At 51.8% G+C, this 21507-nt stretch overlaps 1 protein-coding gene across 2 annotated transcripts in view; it reads right to left on the reverse strand.

The window, feature by feature from the left end:
* The window catches only part of VAX2 (ventral anterior homeobox 2), a 59708-nt gene extending 43133 nt beyond the window's left edge, over positions 1 to 16575 (reverse strand). For both annotated transcript variants that reach the window (XR_012158793.1, XM_073343056.1), the window contains exons 1-2: positions 16071 to 16575; positions 1329 to 1516 (exon numbers count right to left, since the gene is read on the reverse strand). Coding sequence is in view for 1 of the 2 variants with exons in the window: in XM_073343056.1 (XP_073199157.1) it covers positions 1329 to 1516; positions 16071 to 16359 (477 nt within the window). In the remaining variant the exon portion in view is untranslated. The remainder of the gene's footprint in view (positions 1 to 1328; positions 1517 to 16070) is intronic.
* Between the last annotated feature and the right edge of the window lie 4932 nt (positions 16576 to 21507).

Below are 21507 nucleotides of genomic sequence, written 5' to 3' on the forward strand. Positions count from 1 at the left end.
GCCATTTTCTGGACAGAATTATTTTGTCAGTTCTACAATTGTACCTTTCCCACCCACAACAAACACTCTTGTCAGCGACCATGCAAGCTAGAACACTTTGCCCTTAACCCTACCACGGTTGTGCTCATTCTGGTCTCTTTTTTGCCCCTTAGGACACAAACCTACCCTACAAATCCATGATCACACAAACAACCAGCTGAAGGCAATCATTCCCCTCAGCTCCTGTAAGGCCTCCTCTTGCAGGCTGACTTAAGTGAGGCAGTCAGCAACTTTCATAGAATCATAGAATATCAAGGTTGGAAGGGACCTCAGGAGGTCATCTAGTCCAACCCCCTGCTTGAAGCAGGACCAATCCCCGATTTTTGACCCAGATCCCTAAATGGCCCCCCTCAAGGATTGAACTCACAACCCTGGGTTTAGCAGGCCAATGCTCAAACCACTGAGCTATCCCTCCCCTCAGGGCAAGGATCAAATCTTACGACTGTGTGTCGGCCAACTCTCCAAGTGCCATTAGACAGAAAGATAAAGAGTCTCCGCACATTCACTTCCTGGGCACAGATCATCTTATCTCAGCATGCACATGGAAAAGGTGAAGTTTGGCACCATGATGAATTATCACACTTGCTATCAGAGAGGAAATTAGGCAAAAAACCAATGTTCTGGTGTGCTCCCCTTCAGTACATCACCTGCCAGCTACACAGGTACAGTGCCCTCTCCAAATATGAGCTGCCCAGAGCCATACGGTAGATTCGAGGCTTTCTAAAGTCCTTAGAGAAAGTCTTTGCTTGCAGCAGTAACACCTCTTACAGGGCAGAGTTAAGGTTGTTTGGGGATCATAGCTGAGACTTACCCTACTTCCAAAAGTCTGAGTTTCTTGTAAGTTTAACCTTAGCTATGAATTTCCTAGCCTGTTAATGGGCATGTTTGGTAACAATAGCATCCTTACAATGAGTCTTACTTTTCTGTTACTAGTATGGACTTTTAACTTTACCTTCAAGGTTTTCTCTGGGAATGGCTTTATCAGTCCCAGGTGCATGATGGGTACCTGTCAGATTCCCAGCAGTATTTCTTCTCCTCCCAAAATGGTTCCGTTCCTAATGGGAACCTCAGACTCTTAGGAGGAGCTTCCCCAGAAAGTGGGGCAAGAATTTTTTGTACACCAACCCAGCCAGGCCATGGAGCAAATCGGCGGGAGCCCTAACACCCCAGCACTAGGAGCCGCCGGAGAGCTGTGCTGCAGGGTGCAGAGGGACATCCTGAGTGGTCCTCTGGGGTCTTGCCCCCATGCAAAGTGGACAGGAATAGCCACCAGAGCCCTTGTTTCTTACCTGTGTTTCTGATAGGTTGAGCTGCCTTGCTAGCTCCGTCCTCTCCCTGCCGACGACATATTGACACCGCTGAAATTCCAGCTCCAGCCTGTACAGCTGCTCGGCTGTGAAAGAGGTTCGGGTCCTCTTGGGCCGGTCCAGATCCAGCCCTTTGGGGAGAACAATCTCCCGGATGGTCCCTTTGGCATCTGTAAGTCAGCACAAGGAGAGCAGCGTGAAGAGAAGGCTCCTGGTTCTCAACGGCCAGGGTGGGGCTCAGCAAGGGCGCAGCAAGAGAGCCGTTTGAGTCTCTGCCCCGTTCCCACTGGCTGTGCATAGCAAGAGCTTCGGAGCATCCTGCCCAGACTCTCTGTCCGGAGACTCAGCCCTTAAAAACCCAGTCCCCCAGACCCCAAACGGCAGAGCTAAGGAGACAGACAGTCCTGGGTATGGTCCCTTCTGACCTTAAAGTCTATGAGCTATTAAAAAAATACCAATTTTTTTTTTTTGGGGGGGGGGGGAATTGAAAAAAATAAATGCTTTTAAATCCAGCCCAGTTGCCTTTCTGGAAGATGCTTCAGTCAAACACTTTACTGGGCTCCATGCAAAGATAAGTGTGTGAAATTCTCTGGCCTGTTACACAGGAGGCTAATCTTGTGATCCCTTCTGGCTTTACAATCTACAAATCTAGGGGGCGGGGGGCGAATCAGAATTTCCCATTAAAATTATTTGATTTTTGGATGAAAAACTTAAGCTGGAAGCAGAAAAATGTTCATCTTTTTTAAAGTGTTTTTGGTCAAAAAATTTGTGATTTTTGAAACCAGAATTTTTTGTATGAAATAAAGAAAATATTTCAAACAAACTGCTTTTCTTTTTAAGACCAAAAGCATTTAGCTTCTGGTTTCCACTTCTCACAGGAAAACTGGAACATTTTGTCTGAAATGAATATTTTTCGCACAAATGTTCATTTTTGTCCAAAACCCATTTTGGATTGAAAATATGTTCTGCCAAAAAACTGCCCACCAGTCCTAGTTGTGGGGTTTGTTTTCTTAGCTGCCTGTCTGGGGCCTCGGTCTGCAAGATGTTGCGCACTTGTTAGGATGTACCTGAGAACCCTGTGGTACCACTGAAAGCAATGGGTGGGGAAAGCAGCCAGCACCTTGCTGGATTGGACCTGAGGTGAGTTGAGGTCACAGGAGAGACCTAACCCAGGTCAGGAAAGAACAATGGCCATTATCCATATCTGTATCAGAGACTCCACCCCGCACTTGGAACCCTCTCATGGGTTTAGTTCAGACACCGTGTCATGATATAGGGAATAAGTCATAGTCTGTCTTACAAAGTAGACATTTATTAGAGAACAGCTATAAAATATAGACTCTGACACACCGGCTTCAACCCAGCTCAGTTTCCAGCTTTGCTTCCCTTGTTCAGCAGGGACCACACCCTGTCTGGAATTCTATACCAGGGGCTCTCAACCTGCAGGATTGTGAGCAGGTTTCAGGGATTTGTAACCACCCTGGCCTTCCCATGTGGTGCTAAATCGGAGCTAGCTAGATCCCAGCACTCTGGGCATGGAAGAGTGGGAGATCAGCAGCAAGGTAAAATAGATCTCACTTAAAAACCTGGGTGATCCTGTAACCTTCCATGTGCAGAGTCTGTGGAAGTTCTCAGCATGACGGGTTTGTGAGGCCAGGGCCAATGTTAGCTAAAGTCATCCTTACAAAAAAAACCCTCACAAAAGGTAAAATTCCCCCCTGTGCAAAAGGCTGGTGTGTAACACGTAACACTTACAAGGCACGTAAGGGCATATGTGGGACATATGTGATGCATAGCCCTTGCACTGGTCCTCTGTATAGGGGGAAATTTTCCCCTAAGAGATATCTGTGATCAGCTCCAAAATTGTGATACAACAGTAAAGCCCTCAGCAGCTAGGGGTAAATGTCCTAGTCAATCTCCCTTTTCCATGGACTGATGGAGAAAGCACAAAGCTCGAGTCTCATTGGATTATATGTTCATTATTTACAGGGTGCCAAAAAAAGTGCATGGCACTGGAAAGACTTATAAGGAGTGGAGAGTGGAAAATACCCAGACAATTTTCCTGAAAATATTCCCTCAAATCATAAAGGGCACTGGGCCCGTGTTCACTCCCCTTCCGTGTCTGCTTTCCTCACATATTCAACTGCGTGTATTTCCTGGTAAGACCATTCCTGGGAATGGCCAATGCTAAGCAAACACCAACAAAGATTGATAGACGGGAAAATTTAAACTGGAGATCATCAACATTCATGCTAGAAACCTGGCTCTAAAACTACACTCATCCAACCAGGAAGCAGGAACAATGTGACTCGGAATCCAGATACCTTGGAGGCCCCCAAATACCAGAGAGAGAAAGAGGGGACTTGCCTCTAAAGATCAAGCTAAGAATTTGCTCTCTGAAGCACCTAGTGCATGGAGGTGGGGAGAAGAGAACTGTAAGTTAAAGAGATAGAGAGAGATATTAGACAGATAGAGATCTGTGGATGGGGGTGAGAGATCTAGAGATCTATGTGACCGATCAACTCAAGCTCCAATTTTAAGCTCTGAATTATTGAGCGCTTACTGATAAGCTGCTCTCACGTGACCTGCAGCCCAAGAATTAGTCACAGAAATTACCTGGTGAACAAAAAGCATATTGTAACCTAAAAAGAGTCCCAAGCTGCTAGGGGACAGTTGTGAAAGAGGCTCAGGTCCCCGAATATTGGAATACCCGAATATGAAGGCCTCTCCCAGCTCTCCCGTGGAGACACGGCCCCTTCCCCAGCATGTTTGCCATCTAGCAGAGGCACGCACAAACCAGGCCCAATTTCTCCGCGGCTGGTGTCACACGGCTGGTGGAGTCTGGGCCCAGGATTTGTGCTGCCGGCTGTTGGGAGATACCCATGGTGCAGGGGAATAAACCCTTGGACGGTATTGGGATGTCAAAGCAGCTTCTATACCACCCTCCCTCCTTCCTGCTGGCACAGAAGGGGTGGCCGGGGCCTTCTGCAGCTCCCTTGATGCCATGTTGGCTCCTTTGTCGATGTAACTGGGACACTGACATGGCACAGAGCCGGACTCGGGTGAGGGGAGAGCATCTCTGAATCTCCTGCAAATTTACTCTTATTCATTATGATGAGCCCGGAGATTAGGCTCTGGTTTCATCCCTCTTTGCTCCCATCAGTTATGGAGCTCAGCCCTGAGCCCTGGCCTTTGAACGCGCTGCTTGCTAATTCTGGTTGGGCCAGGAGGGGAGGAGATTGTAAAGCCAGCCAGGGAGGGCAGAGGAAGGGGCTCAGGGTGCAGGCATTCGGGGAGGGGAGTGTGAAGAGGTCGGGCTTGGAGCTGCAGCTGGAGATGAGGCATGGGAATGTGGAAGGAAGAGAGCAGGGCAGGCAGGCTTGGAAGTGGAGTGGGGCTGAGGCAAGCACGGCTAGGCTAGGAATGGGGCTCGGGAGGCTTGTTATGGGGGGGCTGTGATGGGCGCAGCGAAGTGGCCATCGAAGGGGGCAGGGTTCTGTCAACGATTGTGGCAAATCTTCTAAACTCTTCTCTCCCAGTGTCTGAGGCTGCAACAAACTCCTTCCAGGGGAACAGGTGTTACTGTCTTCGGTGGGTAGGGTGACCAGACGGGCAGCTATTAGGGGCTTTTTCTTATATCCGCCACTGTTACCACCGCCACCACTCCAGGAAAAATGTCTCCCGACTTTTCACGTTTGCTATCTGCCCGCCCCATCCGTGGGTCCTTGACTGTCCTCTAACTTGCAAGAAACGAGCGGCCCCAGCTTCCAACACATGGCGGCGAGTCCTCGCTTTCTGCATGAAGCCCTCATTTCCGCCATCAGTTGCCATGCCCACGCAGAGCCCAGCCTCATGGCCAGTGTTACAAAAACCCACAGTCCACTGACAGCACTGCAGGGTAGGACGGTGATGCTGCCTCCAGCTATGGGGCGGGGCACTGGCTACCTAAACAGGAAGTAACGAAGAGAGGGGGTGGAGCATAGCCCCACCCCATAATACTCTTCTGAGTAACCCAGTTAACCCCTGGGTGGCCATTTTACTACAATAGGGTGGGAGGGATTGAGACTGGCTGACAGGTTAGAAATGGGCCAGGCCTGTGCAGATCATCTTTGGGGAGCCACCGGTCCACCTCCTCCTGTCCCCCAGCCCAGCTGGAGCAGGAACTGCATCAGACCCCGGTGACCAGCGCCTCGCCCATGGGGAAAGTGGTTTTAGGGATAACTCTAGCTGTCTCCAGAATCTTCTCCCTGCTCCAAAGCCCTTGTATGCCGAGATGGCTCTAACACACTGTTTCTCAAACTTTTTGATACCGGGGACCGGCTTGCTGCCTTCCTAACCTGTGTCAGGGAGACCTCAGGGACCGGCGCCGGTCCACAGGCCGTCCATTGGGACACACCGATCTAACACCCGAAACAGCGAGGGGGGGCAAATACTGTTATGGGGGGAAATCCAGCTGCACCTGCAAAAATTCCCTATACACACGCACACTATTTGTCACACTATGTGTGTTTAGTAGCTACAGCGTAGAGCACACGTACACAGATATAGGCAACACACACTCGTGTGTGTGTGTATATATATACACAAACACACACACAATGAGTATGTGTTGCCTATATCTGTGTACGTGTGCTCTACGCTGTAGCTACTAAACACACATAGTTATACCATATCTAGATATATCACAATACATATCAACATATCGAGAAACACAATATATATATCAGAGCAATAAGGTGGGGGAGGTGATATCTTTTTTTGGACCAACTTCTGTCGGTGAGAGAGCCGAGGTCCTGAAGAAGAGCGCTGTGTAAGCTCGAAAGCTTGGCTTTCTCACCAACAGGAGTTGGTTCAATAAATCAGCGTCTTTCAACCTTTCCAGACTACTGTACCCCTGTCAGGAAGCTGATTGGTCTTGCACACCCAAAGTTTCACCTCCCTTAAAAACGACTTGCTTACAAAATCAGACACAAAAATAACAAAGTGTCCCAGCCCACCAGTACTGAAAACTTGCGGACTTTCTCATTTTTACCATATGTTATAAAATAAATCTCTTGGAATATAAACCTTGTACTTACAGGTCAGTGTCTAGTATATAGAGCAGGATAAAACAAGTCATCGTATGAAATTTTAGTTTGTACTGACTTCGCCGGTGCTGTTTATGTGGCCTGTTGTAAACCCAGGCAAATCTCTAGAGGAGTTCCTGTCCCCCCGGGAAGACCTTTGCCTGCCCCCAGGAGTGCACCTACCCCCCGGTTGAGACCCACTGCAAAGATATTACATCGCCCACCTTGCCTCCCTAATAGCCTGGGACCAACACCATCACAACATTGCACACCTATTTATACGCTACAAACCAGGGATTCTCAAACTGGCGGTCAGGACCCCTCAGGGGGTTGCAAGGTTCTCACCTGGGGGGTCGCCAGCTGTCAGCCTCCACCCCAAACCCCGCTTTGCTTCCAGCATTTATAATGGTGTTAAATATATAAAAAGATGGTTTTAATGTATAAGGGGGGGTCGCACATATTTTTAAGCTATATAAATATATACATATGCCTAGGGGATACATCACATACTGATGATGGGTGTGGGTGCATAGGGACCTAGGTCTAGACAGCTACACACATGACATCATAGCTTCCCTGCGGGTTCCCTCCCACACATCTGTAGCTCTTACAAGCGTTTATGTGGGTGTGGGTGTGTGTGTGTGTGTTACAGCCTATGCATTAGGAATAGATCAGATATCGACTGTATCTGAAACATACATGCATATTGCACCATGTCAGGATATAACCCTCTACCGCAGTACAGACACCAGCTGAGGCAGGCTTCGGGGAAATCGGGCCCTGTCTTTTTTCTTTCCTTTCCTGGCCTGCAGAACCAACGTGCTGAGTTGATTTCTCCCCTGGGGACAGACCAATATGGGATGGATCTAAGCCACCACCAGTAGATCAGGATGTCAGATGCCTGATGGGGATGTTGCAAACCTCTGTGGTTATCATGTCTCGCCCACCAAAGATATTAAGGGGGTGTTTGTTTCTTGATTGTTTGTAGTGGGCTTTCTTTGGGTTGGTTGCTTTGTGAAATGCTTCTTTCCCTGATGCACCAAGCACCGCGCGGACTCTCCCGCAGGAGGAGGGGAGAGGTAAGGGTGTGTCTGGGTTGGAGGAAGCAGTGGGGTGACTGTGGATGATCCCTCGTAAAGACCTCGGCGCCTCTCTAGGTACCCTCAGTCCCTCCCCTTCCACGCGTGTCTACACACAAATACACCCACGCACTGAGCGTAGCCTCCTCTCTCCCGCTAACCTCCCCCTGGCTCCAGCCCAGAAGAATCGACTCTGCGGGTGCACGGTCTAGCTTCTCCCGCCCGCACCCCCAAAAGCAGCTGTCTCTTTAACGGCCGGAGCCAAGCGCCGCTCCTTTAACAGCAGACAGGCCGCCCATTGTCTGGCTGCCGGGTCTCGCTCCCCATTCATGCCAGAACCGAGCGTCTTCACAGCTCTTCCGCGAAGGGCGCACGGAACCCCCGGGCCAGCTGTGTCGGGGAGAGGGGACTGGAGGGGGGGGGCGATGGCTCTCAAAGTGCCCCGCCCTCCATTGCTACGATTAAGCATATTTTCTTTAAACAAAAAACAAACAAAAAAAACCACCAGGCACCTTCCAACTTTCCCGAAGGCGGATCGTGCTAACGAGTCCACACACACCCACCACAACAGAGAACAAACAAGAGGGTTTGAACCGGACCAGCCCCTCTCACAGCGGCTAGGGCCAGGCCTCCCTCGCTTGTTTCAAGCCCGGTCCGATCGCGGCAAAAGCTCCGGACTCTTCCCTTCTCCTGGATGCCCGGCGATGGGGTGGCAGAGGGGAAACCCCGCCGCTTTGAGGAACTCCCCGGCGGCGCGTCGAAGGCTGCAGAGCCCAGACGTATTTCAAGAGGGAAGCAGTCAAGTTGCGCGCCGCCTTCACAAGGGAGCGCGCAAAGGGCTCCTCAGATGCGGGGTGTGCGGTGTACCCGCGCGCACAGGGACCGTCGGCGATTGTCTAGGCACAGAAACGCGCCCTGTGGATTCATGCAAGGAACAACCCTTTCCCCGAATCCTATTTCCTATTTTGCATCTAATGTGAACGCGCGCCCCCTCCCTCCCCCCCCCCCCCACGGCTTATCACACCTGTTCTTGTAAAGAGTGCCATTTAAAGGCGATCTAGTCAAAGGAAAGCAAAAACCTGCCTTTGTTAGCCTGGTTCGATTCGATTTGATTTTTTGTATTGGCTTGAGGCGCAGTCAGAGAGAAAACAGAGAGACCCGTTTCCCAACCCACGTTTCTCTTCTGCAAAGCCCCAAGCCAAGCCCCTTCCTAGAAAGGGGGGGGGGCGTTTCCTTCTCAAAACCCCGCTACATTCGCGCTGCTTTTTGGCCCTTCTGACCTAAACCACAAGCAGCTTTGCTGCATGTAGAAAGCTCGGCGCGCCGGATTCCCTCCGGGCGCCAGGCGCAGGCGGCGCAGCGCGGCTAGCGCCCGGCTCTACATTCAGACTTGAACACGTTTGAGGGCGACTCTTCTCTTTCTTTCCCCATTTTCCCTCGATTTCGCCCAGCCAGCCCCTGCCCAAACCGCTTTCTACCAACACCCTGGCGCGCGCAAAGTATTGACCGGTTGGGTTTTAAATGAAAGCTGCGAGGCCTGAAAATGGCAATGTTCAAAATACTGTATGGAGAGACTCCTGGGGGGGGGGGGGGGGCTGAGAATTTTTTAAAGAGGAAAACATACAATCTGACGTTTTCCTACCTGTGAGAAGCCACGTACGGTCCCTTGTTTGTAAGACAGCCTGTCAGTCCCCTCAAGTCATCGTTGTTGACAGCTTATCCCCCCGAAAAGTGACGGGAGTTTATAAAGGATGGTCTCTGTGGCCGGGGGGATCCGCTGTTGCTAAGCCCATTGATCGCAGATAAATTACATTTTAAAATCTAAACGGGCAGGAAGCTCAAAACTCCTTTGCAGGTGAGTTGCACAGACGTGTGTAACATTTCCTGCACAAGATACTATGGGAAATATCCTTAGTCACGCTATGTACCATGTATATCTCATGCAGATACGGATCTTCAGAGAAGGGATCTTCCTCTGATTCCCCTTCGCCCTTCTATTTTTAAACCAACAATCTAGGTGATCCGAAAAATTAAGACAATTCGCTCTTCTCTTTGTTCAAACGGTATCACGCTAAGGGGGTTTAAACGGGATTTCCCCGTTTAGCAGCGCTCCTGAGATAACTACAGAAAACTTGTTCAAACAATCGTCTTTCCGACAAGCTGCCATCTCTTTTGACAAGTAAATTATTATTTTATAAATACTGGGTGGAACAAAGTCACGGGGTTGGTTTTTTTTAAGTGCATTCAAATAAAGTCCAATCATTCCAAAGGACAATACATATAAAAGTCACACGATTCGGTCCGTCTCCTTTACCCCCTCCAGCCCCAAGTTACACGTCAACTTCTTCCTGGTCTGAGAAAAATATTTACTCCACCGCTCAATGAACAAAACCCCGAGCAGTTCCAGGAGCAATGGCCCATCCCATGCTACTCACCCACCACTGCGATAAATACAGAGCCCCCTAAAGCCAGACCCTCGCCAGCTGCCCAGGGCAGAATTTATTTGTATTTGACCAGGTGTGTTCCCGGTGTTGGATTGTTAGGGGGCATGGTGCGGTTCTCATCAAATGTTGGGGGGATTTTTATTTTGTTTTTTTTTTTAACCTGGCCATAGTTACTGTCTGATCAGCTGCTACTTTGGCCTGGCGGTTGTTGGTCTCTTTTCCTTTTGGGGAGGACGATCTGGAAGGGCTGCGGGAGGGGCGGGGGCAACATTTAAAATATTATTGTGCAGCTATTTCCCGACTTAAGGCTGCTGCCACCATTTTGTTACCGCAGTGGGGAAGGCTGCAAAATGGTGGAGCCCTGCCCAGCCCTAACATCTTACAGAGGAAGGTTTAGGCCCGCCACCGGAGTTGGGGCCAGGCACCCAAGGGCCCTCCGGCAGAGCAGGGTTTGGCTGGGTGGCTTTTCTCTTGCTCTGGAAGAGGGAGGCCCCAGCCTGATTCCCCTCTGGTGCAGAACAGCCCTCCCAAGCTGCAAGAGCCTTTCCCAGCCTAAACCCCAGGGGTGGGGGGCCCGGCCTGCCAGGCACGCGGCCCAGTGCGGTCCCTGCCTCCTTGGTGAGCGGCTTAGCGCGGGGGTGTCAATCAAGGCCAGGGAGAAGGGGGGGGGAAGATAGACACACTTTCTGTCCCCCTGCTGACCCCAGCTTCCCCCGGGGTAGCCGGCGGGCTCGAACCAGCTTTCCGAGCCCGGCCCGGCCCGAGCGCGCACCCCGGCGCATTGCAAACTCCCCCGCGACTCGCTCGCTCGCTCGGCGTCCGCAGGGCAAAGCCCGGTGCACCCGGCTTATCCGGCTGCTGGGAGCGCCCAGGCCGACGGCCCCTTCCCCTGCCCTGCAGCTGTCCGGGTGCCAAAGCTTCTCCGGTCTGTGTTCCAAGGAGGGTAAGAGATACAGGGTCCCGCTCACCCTCCCGCCATTTGCCCCCATTAAACTCTGCTGCCCCCCATCCCAAGATGGCATGGCACCCAGAGACCCCTCCCCAATCACTCCCGAGTGCCCCCATCCACGCAGGAGGAACTGGGCCCGGGGAGGGGGCGAATAACTAACCACCCTCGTGGCCTTCCCTAACAATCTGGAAGGGCTGCATAGATGTTCATGTGTTAAACTTGCCCCCCCCCCCACAACCCCTTACTGATCCCCGGTTTGGGCACGGGGAAACTGAGGCACGGGATGGCCTGCATTCTCATGGTTACATAATGACAGCAAAGGGACCGGGGCTAGGCGCCCCTGACTCCTAACCCACCCCACCTCCTCTCCTTTCAGAGCTAGAGAGAGAACCCAGGAGTCCCGCGTTGGGCCGGCTACAGCCAAGCACCAAAGCGCTGACCGCCTAAAAGGCCCTAGGAAGTGGGGCACCATCCCTCCACCAAAGACAGAAAGGCAGCGAGAGACAGGGAGTATCTGCCCCAGCCCCAGTAGCGAATACTGGGGGGGGGAACAGGGAAAGGCAGGACTGAGATGCCGCCCCCTCTTGCTCACCACCTCCAGCCAGTGACATAGAAAGATTCCGGGTCCCCAAGTCACTATGTTACCGGGTGAAGTTACACAATGGTCGCCAGAGAATGTGTGACTGTAACTAGCCACAGAGAGCTGTGTGTACGTGTAAGGTACGTGTAAGGTACGTGTAAGGTACGTGTAAGGTACGTACACACCAGCATAGACAGGTAGAATCCTGCATCTCTGGAGCGGATCTAGACACAGGTCTCTGCGCCTCTGAACACACACCTCATATTTGTGGACACACACGTCAGTTTCCGTGCAAACACACACTAGATAAACACGTGGCAACATATGGCTAAACATACTTAGTTACTTCGCATACATGCACCGCAAACACCGTTATGGCGACGGATATTTTGCTTCTGTGTGTATATTCACTGGTTGCGCACACGGTCGGCAATATATGTCGAGAAACACGTTTCGCTTCGTTGTATCCACGCACTGCGAACACATTCAGCCATGTCTGGGGATGGGTATTTCGTTTCTGTGTCTACATCCCCACTTAGCAATATGTGGCGGTGTATATTTTGCGTCTGGATACACATACACACGGCATAGGCATTTAGAAATACATAGCGGTGTCGAGTTGGCTTTTAGTGTCTCTCTCCATTACATACGCCCTTGGCAATACGTGTTTATACACACGTGTGTTTCGTTTCTGTGTATCCGGGCTCGACGCACACCTTCAGCAGTAGACGGCCATGTGTGTTTTATTTCTTGGTATAAATTCGCTAAATACACACTGGGCAATACATGGGGATACGTGTATCTAGTTTCTGTGGCTACGTGAGCTACCTACACGTCTAGAAATAATGTGTTTCGGTGTGTCCACTCACTACATTCACGTTCGGCGATATACGCCGGCTTGTCAGAATCCGAATTTAATTGGGTGACGGTTCTCACAGATAAAATCGAGGTTTATTTGTAAGCATTGTTTTAATTTGTGTCCATTTAAATTTTCACAGTTGCGGGGGAAATTACGGGCCCGGTCAGACAATTATTTAACGACGGGAAATGTTGAGATTCAAATAGTGAAAGATTTATAACCATTAAAACACAAATGGTCAATATCGCCTGCCAACATGTGCAAAGTAAATAGGCTTCACTCAAACTCTAATAGGTGCTCAAGCAGCGTGTGCCTTACTTTGCCTCGCTGTAATTTATTATTATTATTGATGGAAATATTTATTCTTTGGTTTGAAGGTCTACGGTGAAATTGGACCTTTACTGACATTTGCTGACAACAATTCCTCCTTCCAAGCCTCAGACGTGGTGCGCTAGATATGCCGTGTCTGTCTGTAAATCCACCCAGAGCAATGGGTGGTGACAGGTCTCTAGATTCAGACACGCATCTCTTCAGATACACACACGTCTTTTATACTTTACTGCCTATGTTGTATCCCCCCCCCCCCCACACACAAACACTATGTAGCCACAAACACACACGCCCATATTTACAAACATTTCCACCTGCATCTGGTTCTCTCTCTCTCCACGCACGCCTAGGACTGTCCTATGTGTGTACGCCGGGCTGTTTCCGAGCGAGACAGAGGTTCAGATAATCCAGAACGTCGCAGATACGGGTACAAATAAAACCCCACACGCCTCACGGAAAGAAATCTAAAGCTGCAAAAACCCAAACTTCCCGTCGTGCCGGTAGCGGCTTGTGCCCCGGTCTTAGCCGGTGTTTTTATCGGAGACATTTCAAGCACACGACCTGATCTAAAAGGAGAATCTGCCTTACGAGCGGATCTTGCTGAAACGGGCAGTGTCTCCGCAGGACAGATACTATTGTCAAAGGGGCCGCTGCTTTGATGTCACCCCACAAGGTACAATCCAAAGCCGAGAGAAGAATGAGAATCGCCCGAGGCCTGTTCTAGCGGGACCCGCAATCCTTCTGGGTACGGACAAGTGTCTGAATCTCTGCTCTGCTTTCCGAGACTGCTCTGGGTGAAGGGGGAATGTGGCCCTGTTCACCCGGCTTTGGCTATCTGTCTAATCTATCTATCCCCATATACTCTATCTACTTATCTATCACCACACACCCCCTCTGTCTATCTATCTATCTATCTACGCCCATACACCCCATCTATCTATCTATCTATCTATCTATCTATCTATCTATCTATCTATCTATCTATCTACGCCCATACACCCCCTCTATCTATCTATCTATCTATCTATCTATCTATCTATCTATCTATCTATCTACGCCCATACACCCCCTCTATCTATCTATCTATCTATCTATCTATCTATCTATCTATCTACGCCCATACACCCCATCTATCTATCTATCTATCTATCTATCTATCTATCTATCTATCTATCTATCTATCTACGCCCATACACCCCCTCTATCTATCTATCTATCTATCTATCTATCTATCTATCTATCTATCTATCTATCTATCTACGCCCATACACCCCCTCTATCTATCTATCTATCTATCTATCTATCTATCATCTATCTATCTATCTATCTATCTATCTATCTATCTATCTATCTATCTATCTATCCCCACCGACCCCATCTATCTATCTATGCCCATACCCCCTCTATCTATCTATCGATCGATCGATCTAATCTAACACTTCAACAAACAAGCACCAAAAACAGGGTAGCCTGATGTCCTTTTTAAAAATCGATTTTCTCTAGAACGAAGCGGAGGGGCCCCTATATGTCCGAGGGGGTCTTAAAATGCAAGACAAGGCAGTGCTTGGAATCTGTTTATAATTCTGCCTGGAGGATTGGAAAGAGCAAATTTTTAAGAAGTATATTTGAAGGAAAATAAAAAAATCCCAAAGGAGGGGAGCTGGGCTGGCATATTTCTGACTATACAGCGAAAGAGGACGGCGGATGTTTCGAATTTCTTGTCTGCCCAGAATTTCCCTTTCCTGCACGCAAGGCTCCCTCCAAAGCTGTGAACCCTGCTGCCATCTTAATTTAAAAAACAGGGACACAAGAAACTAGAGGCTTTCAAAGCCAAATCAGAGGAGGGTTGCCCTCCATAACCGGACCGGCTGCTTTCTAGCCAGTCCGCTATTGTTATTTTGAATAAACAGTCACGGAGAAAGGGACTGAACTAGCTCGGGCGGCTGGATCCTCAGCTTTTACACCCCTCGCCCTCCTTTCACACACAGAAATCTCCCGGGTCTCGGGGCCCGAGCTCGGGGCTTTCTCTGCTCAAGCCTCTCGGCGCCGACAGGCGTCGATTGAACACATGGTTGGAAGGGTCCCGGGGGTGCATTTATTTATTTATCTATTTATTTCCGTGGAGCAAGGGCTGTTCACAAACCCTCTTAACTCGATGATGCTTCCGTGACGCCTTTTCCCTGCGACAAATGTTTAAAACCCAAAGCAGCCCCCTGGGATTCTTTCCCCCTCCTCCCCCCCCACCCCGTGTGTTTATTTCGGGGAGAGGGGTCCCCTGCCCCCACCAGAGCTGAATGCATCGCAGAGACCGACCGTTTAAAAGAGAAGAAGATAAAAACGAAGGACTGGGGCAGAAAGGCTCGGGGGGGGGGGGGCGACCCCCCTTTTCCGCACCCCTCCGCACACTGGCGGGCGAAGCCCTCTCCCGAATACACGCGGTCTCCCAAATCTCTCAGTGGAGCCCCACGGGAGCTGGGAGGGAGGAAGAGGGATGCCGGGCGGCGCAGGGAAAGAGGCAGCTGACAAGCAGCCCCCCCCCCCCCACACACACACACCCACCCCGGGTCACCACCATCCCTTTTGCTTTGGTCCTTCGTGGGCAAGGGAGGCCACCGGAAAGGGACCGGGAGGGGCGCAGCCTCGCTCGCCCGGGCCCAGTTCGCCTGACATGTACCAAAGCCACACGCCGCTTTCCCCTTCCGGGCTGCTGTCTGCCGGGGAGGGGGTGCCGGGGGGGGGCGCTGGGATGGGGAGGGAGAGGACAGGCCCCGGGGCAGGGAACGGGGAGGGTTGGGGGTTATTATGGGGCGTGTTATTATGGGGGGAGGAGGTGGGGATCGGTGCTGTTCCGGGGGAAAGGGAGCGAGGCTCGAAGCGCTTTATATGGGGCGGGGGTGGAGATGGAATTGCCGGTGAGGGTTGGATTGGAGGCCCGGATAAGATGGGTTACCGGGGGTAGGCAGGGGTGCAGAGAGTGGGGTATAGGGGATGGGATACAGAGCATGGGGAGGTGCAGGGGATGGGGTACAGGGAATGGGATGAGGTGCAGGGGTTGGGATGTGGTTCAGGGGGTGGGGGTACAGGGAATGGAAGGGGTATAGAAGATGGAAATACAGGGGCAAGATGGGGGTACAGGAGATGGGGTTGCAGGGGGTGGGATGGGTTGCAGGAGATGGGGGTACAAGGGTCGCAGGGGATGGGGTACAAGGGGTGCAGCGAATAGGTTGCAGGGGATGGGGTACAGGAGATGGGGTTGCAGGGGATGGGAGTATAGGGGATGGGGTGCAGTGGATGAGTTGCAGGGGATGGGGGTATAGGAGATGGCGTTGCAGGGAATGGGATGGGGTACAGGAGATGGGGTACAGGAGATGCGCCCTAAGGGTTGGGCTAGGGGCTGGGGCCGCGCTCCCCTTTTACCTCGCACCAGGATCCGGCGGCAGTAATCCGCTTCTCCTCCCCCGGACTGGCTGTCGCTCTCCGGGACGCACTCCTGGGACGAGCCGGGGCTGGCAGCCGAGGTCCCCGGGACTTCCTTGAGTCCGTGTGCGCCGTCGCCTCCCCGCAGCGCGCTCTCCAGCTCCCCGCGGGCGCCGCTCTTCCCCCGGGCTCGCTCCGGGGTGCCCGGCTCCCCCAGCAGCAGGGGGCTTCTGCCGGCCTGGGCCCCGCCATCGCTCATGCCTGTGGCCGCCTCGGAGGGATCAAACATCAAGAGACAGAGAGCGGGGCGCTGGAGGGGGGAAGGGGGCAGCTCCCCTTCTGCCCCCCAAAACCAGGCGGGGATCAGCGCCCTGGCGCCGGCCGGCGGCAGCCCCGGGGTGCAGCTAAGGAGCCCTCCCCCAGGGTGAGCACCATGGTCGGGAGGACCCAGCGAGGTCCCCCCGCTCCCCTTCTTGCTCTCTCTCGCCCTACTCACGGAGACTTCCCTCCCGGGCTGCGGGGCAGCCTCGTTCCATTTAAACAGCCCCTTCCCCGGCCCCCCTGCTGCTCCCCCCCCCAGGGGAAAAATACCCCCACGACCAAATTTCAATGGAGGAGTCAAGAAATGCCCGTGCCCGCCGGGCGCCTGGGGCGGGGGGGGGGAGAGTTAAAAACTTTGAGAGTCCTGGTCCTTTCTCACGTACCCCCCTCTCCTCCCCCCTCCCCCCAGCACCCCTCTTCCTGGCAAACTTCAAGAGCAGCCCCTGCCTCCTGCGCGGACCGCTCCTTCCGCGTCTCCTTTCGCTCCTGTCTCTCTCTGATGAGCAAAAAAGCGAGGAGCAGGCAAGCCAGCCAGTGTCTCGCCAAGCCCTGCCTTCACAGCTCCGCCAGCGAGGCGGGCCGGACTTTCACAGCTCATTCGCGTGCACAGAGATCGATCCTGCCTTGGGAATGTGGGTGGATTGTGGGGGGGGGAAGGGGAGGGAGTGAAAGGGGGAGGGAAGGGGGGGGTGATTAATTAAAATAGCCCAGGATATTTTTCAGACGCCCCCTCCTCTTCTCCATCTCTCATCCCCCGGCCGATAAATACGAGAACAGCCAATCATCGGCGCTAATCGAAGGGGTGAGGAAGTCCTCCTGGACCCGCGGCTCGCAGCGGCCTGAATGAGCCGGGAAAGCAGGACAGCGAGCCGGGCGAGGGATGGGAGTAAAGAAGCAGTTTGAAATTGACTGCTTGCCACACACGTAATTTCCTGCTGCAGACTCCCTCGCTATTGATTGGCAAACAAAGAGCCCCTGTGCTTTGCCCCCATCGGCAGGCGAACCCCCTTCGGCTCCTGGCCGCGGGAGCTGGGCAGGGCCCGGCTATAAAAAACCAGGGCGCGCCGGGCATTTTCAAGGTGTTATTTTGGGGGGAAGAGGAACAAAAGGCCCCGGCCTGGTCAATTACTGACCCGGGTGCTTACCGCGCCGCTAGCCCCCGCTGGAGACAGGCGCTCAGTCCAGGGGGAGGCGGGGAGAGCCCTGGCGAGCCTGGGGTCCCAGATTTCTGAACAATGCCTGGAGCAGCTTTCCTAACCGCTGAGCAGCGCTCCAAGTAACACTTACCCTGGGCTGGGCGGATGCTTGGTGGGGGCTGCTTTGGAAAACAGACCCCGCTCCTTCCTGTTATAAGCACCGTTTGGGTTTTTCCCCAAAGATATGTGACCGGGGTATTACTTGTTTGCTTGATTGACTATTAGGCTGTTAGAGAATTGCTCCTCCGCCCCCCCAGGCAGAGTACCTTCTGCCCTCATCGCTGATCCAAGCGGGCACTAGAGTGCCCCGCTCCTAAGGGGGCGTCTTTTCGGTAAATGTTGTGATTGAGACCGTCTGGTGCGGACAAGTCAGAGCGATTCCCGGAGTTGTCAGTTCCCCTCTTCAGATCTGGTCACTGAGTGCTCCAGAAAAGCCCGGCTCTAGACAGGGCCACGTTCGCCTCTCCTTAGAGCTCAGTTCTCCATTCCGGGGGTTACCGGTGCCTTTATGATTGAACGTAGAGGTGGGGGCGATTCCGGGGGGGGGGGGTTCGGAAAACACACGGGAGGGTTTTTTATTTGCAATCACGGATGTGCATTGCCCAGACACAATGGCTTTCTGCCTCTGCTCCTGATGGAAGTTCGACCCTCAGTCTATCCCTGGGCCACCCCTGTTTCCACGCCGGCGAGTTCTTCCCGGGGTCGGGGGAGGAATGGCAGAGATGGCCATTATATTGCAGCCCCTCTGAACTTTTCGCTCCTTACAGGCGCTATGCTAAATTCAGAGTTTCCCAGCCTCCCTTCACTTTCTGCATAGTCCCACTGACTTCTCAGAGATATTCCAGCAACTCGTACAAACGACCAAGTGATTCAGAAAGGGGGACCTGAAATTGACCACCAGACCTTGAATTGTTCTGATCGGGGGCCTGATTCATTCCTCTCACCCTGCAATAATTCCGAAACTTTGCCATAACGGGACTTTCGATGGTTCAAAAATGTCCCTCCATTCAATCACTTCGCTTCCTTCTCGCTCATTGACACTTGGGCTCCCCAGCGCCCGAGGCTTAAAGTTTATAGAGACCGGAGGGGAAAGAATGTGGAAATTATTTCTCACAATGAGCAGATTTTATTCGAAACAAAATAGGGCTCCCAGGCTGCCTCTTCGCTTGCACACTGTACCCCACACAGCACATCTCTGCGGCTCGATGCAAAACAAATCAGTTCCCAAATATTGACTGTCCAACTTCCCCTGAACTGCCTGTGTCCGTCCCCCCCCCCCGGAGGTCGGGTTTGAAGGTCAGCTAGGTTGGTGCAAATCTGGCATAATCTCTTTGATTTACACCGCTATAACTGATCGCAGAATCCGTTTTATGGCTCGGCTCCTTGCAATAAATTGTTCGTTACAGCCATTTCAGAGGCTCGGTAAAAAGAAAAGCCCGGACCTTTTAAATGGTTTTGAGTGAACGATTTTTGTAAAGAAAGACCTAGGCGTGTTGGCATTTTAAGATCCTGCAAAATACAGTGGAAAATCGGAAGCAATTGTTTTCTTTAAACTCACCCTCCTTGGGTTGGGGTTTTTTCTTTTTCTTTTTCTTTCTTTACATAATCAAGTAAACTTTAAATAAAAGACGAGACCGGGCAAATGAACCGCGCCATTTAATTTTGGGAAAGCCTCAAAATCCAAGTGATTTCGGTAACAATTCCTCTGGATAAAACAAACAAACCTGCCTTTAATCCAATTGGCAACTCGCTGACAGCCCTTCTCGCGCAATCCCCGAGCGAGGAACTTTTGCGGGGGTTACAAAGAAATTTCCGCCGCGTTTCTTTGAAACTTCACAGATGGCGGATTTTGCTCAACTGGTGTCAGCACCATCATTTACCAGGCAAAAGAACAATCTGTCTGATTTGGCTATTTTTTGTGGGGGAGGGCGGCGTGTAGGATGGGGTGGGCATGGGTTTGACTGGAAAACAGACAGAGCTATCTATCATTGGCATCCGAGCTGTATAATGACCCACGTTAAATCCTGGGGTCGGTTTTTTGTGGGACTCACCCGGATAAATAAGACCCTCTGATCTTATATATAGATATATATGTTCCTATTCGGATTCTGTGCGCGGGGAGATGAGGCCTTAAAATGTGAGAACCAGGGAGTGCGGTTAGGTTTCCACTTGAGTTCTGCCTGGAAAATTACTGCAGGATCGGCCCCCGGGAGCTGCACAGTTATTTACAAAATAAGCCGTGTTCCCCAACTCCCACCCCCCTGAGGGGGGAAAAAAAATCTCGGGACGCTGGAAGATCTCTAGGTTGGGAGCTTGAAGCTGATAGGACTAGTTCCACTCCCTGCTCCTACCCAGAGAGTCCCTCCGGGGAGCTTCCCTCCTGCGTCGGTTCTGAGGTTCTGTGCAGCCGGCCAGCCCCAGGGAACGGGGCGCAGAATAAAGTGAAGGGGGGTGGGCTGTTGGGCTCTGACTGGGGGATTTCTGGCGAAAGGGTGTTTCCCCAGAGGAGATTCTCAGCCCAGCGTGCAAAGCCCGAAGCAGCGAGTCCCCCCCGCCGCCCCCTTCTCCCTTCCGGATCCATCTGCTAGTTCTGGGGCGGTTTTGCATGGTTCGGGGCTGGTTTATTTCAGGTCACACCAGAATGACTGCAAATAATAATTGGCAACACTCCCTCCCCGCCCCCCTTCTGTATCCCAGTCTCAGCCTGCAGAGAGTCCCTGCGCCCGGGAGCCATTCCGGTTTCTGATGGGGGGACTGAAGGAGAGCAGCTCCTGGGATCTGCATTGAATGATCTGACAATTTCCTTACAGCCCCCCTCCCTCCCCGTTTCTGATCATTTTCATCTCATCATGTACCAAGGCGAGGAGTGAGTTTGTAATCGGTCGAAGTTCTGGACCTGATGAGATGTACAAATCCAGAGATCATGCCTAAACTATACACACACACACATATATATATAGATATATAGATATATATAGATATATATTGATATATATAGATATAGATTAAATTAAACTTTTTCGGCTGGGAGGGTGATTTAAAAATAACAGGGAGGAAAAAATGTCGAAGGGCAAATTGGGATGAATCTTGCGAACACCGCGATGCTGAGGCGAAGGTACATTGACATGTCGCTGCTCTTTGCAGAGACACGAGTTCTTGCCGCTCAGAACAGGCCCCCGCAGAAATCAAAGGAGCAGAGAATGATCTTAAAAACAAACACACAAACACACACACACGGGCCTGGGATGACTCTCACTGATCTGAGAAAGTGGCTTTAAAGCCTGTGTTCGTTAACAGGACAGGTAAGTGGGGAAATCAAACTCCGTTTCCAGTTTTCAGAGTAGCAGCCGTGTTATTCCCTACGCCCCTGGGTTTGGACCTGGCGTTTGCTCAGTGAGCTGGCCTTGGTTCTGCAATTCCTCGAGTCTGGGTTCCATGATCTCTTTCACCTGTTTATTTCTACCTGAACGGGTTAGGAGCTAGGATATGGTGCATCTTAAAGGGGGAGGAATGTCTATTCTATTCTGATGTTTAAGTCTGGGAACTTTGAAGAAGGTCTCAGTAAATCCCATAGCAACATTTAAAGGCCCCCTGGGTCGATCTGCGGTGAAGATCCAGAGGGGGAAGGGACCGCTAGTCCGGGGCCCTGCAAAGAGAAAAGAGACCCGGAGAAGTTTCGAATTCAAAGGTGCATTCCAGCACCCGTCCTGCTTCACGGAGTTTATGAAATACCCGGTGTTGAGCAGGCACCTGGTGTGTCAACAAAATAAAACAGTGACTCAAGATTAGACACCGAAATCTGCTCAAACAACTGCTGAGGGGCGGCGCCTGGGGGGGGGGGGGGAGCGATGGACCTGAAAGTCCCATCTGCGATTTCTGGGAGTGATCCATCTCCCATTTGCTCTTTGCCATTTTCCGAA

This window comes from Lepidochelys kempii, chromosome 4 (assembly GCF_965140265.1).
Source record: "Lepidochelys kempii isolate rLepKem1 chromosome 4, rLepKem1.hap2, whole genome shotgun sequence".
Classification (NCBI taxonomy): domain Eukaryota; kingdom Metazoa; phylum Chordata; order Testudines; family Cheloniidae; genus Lepidochelys; species Lepidochelys kempii.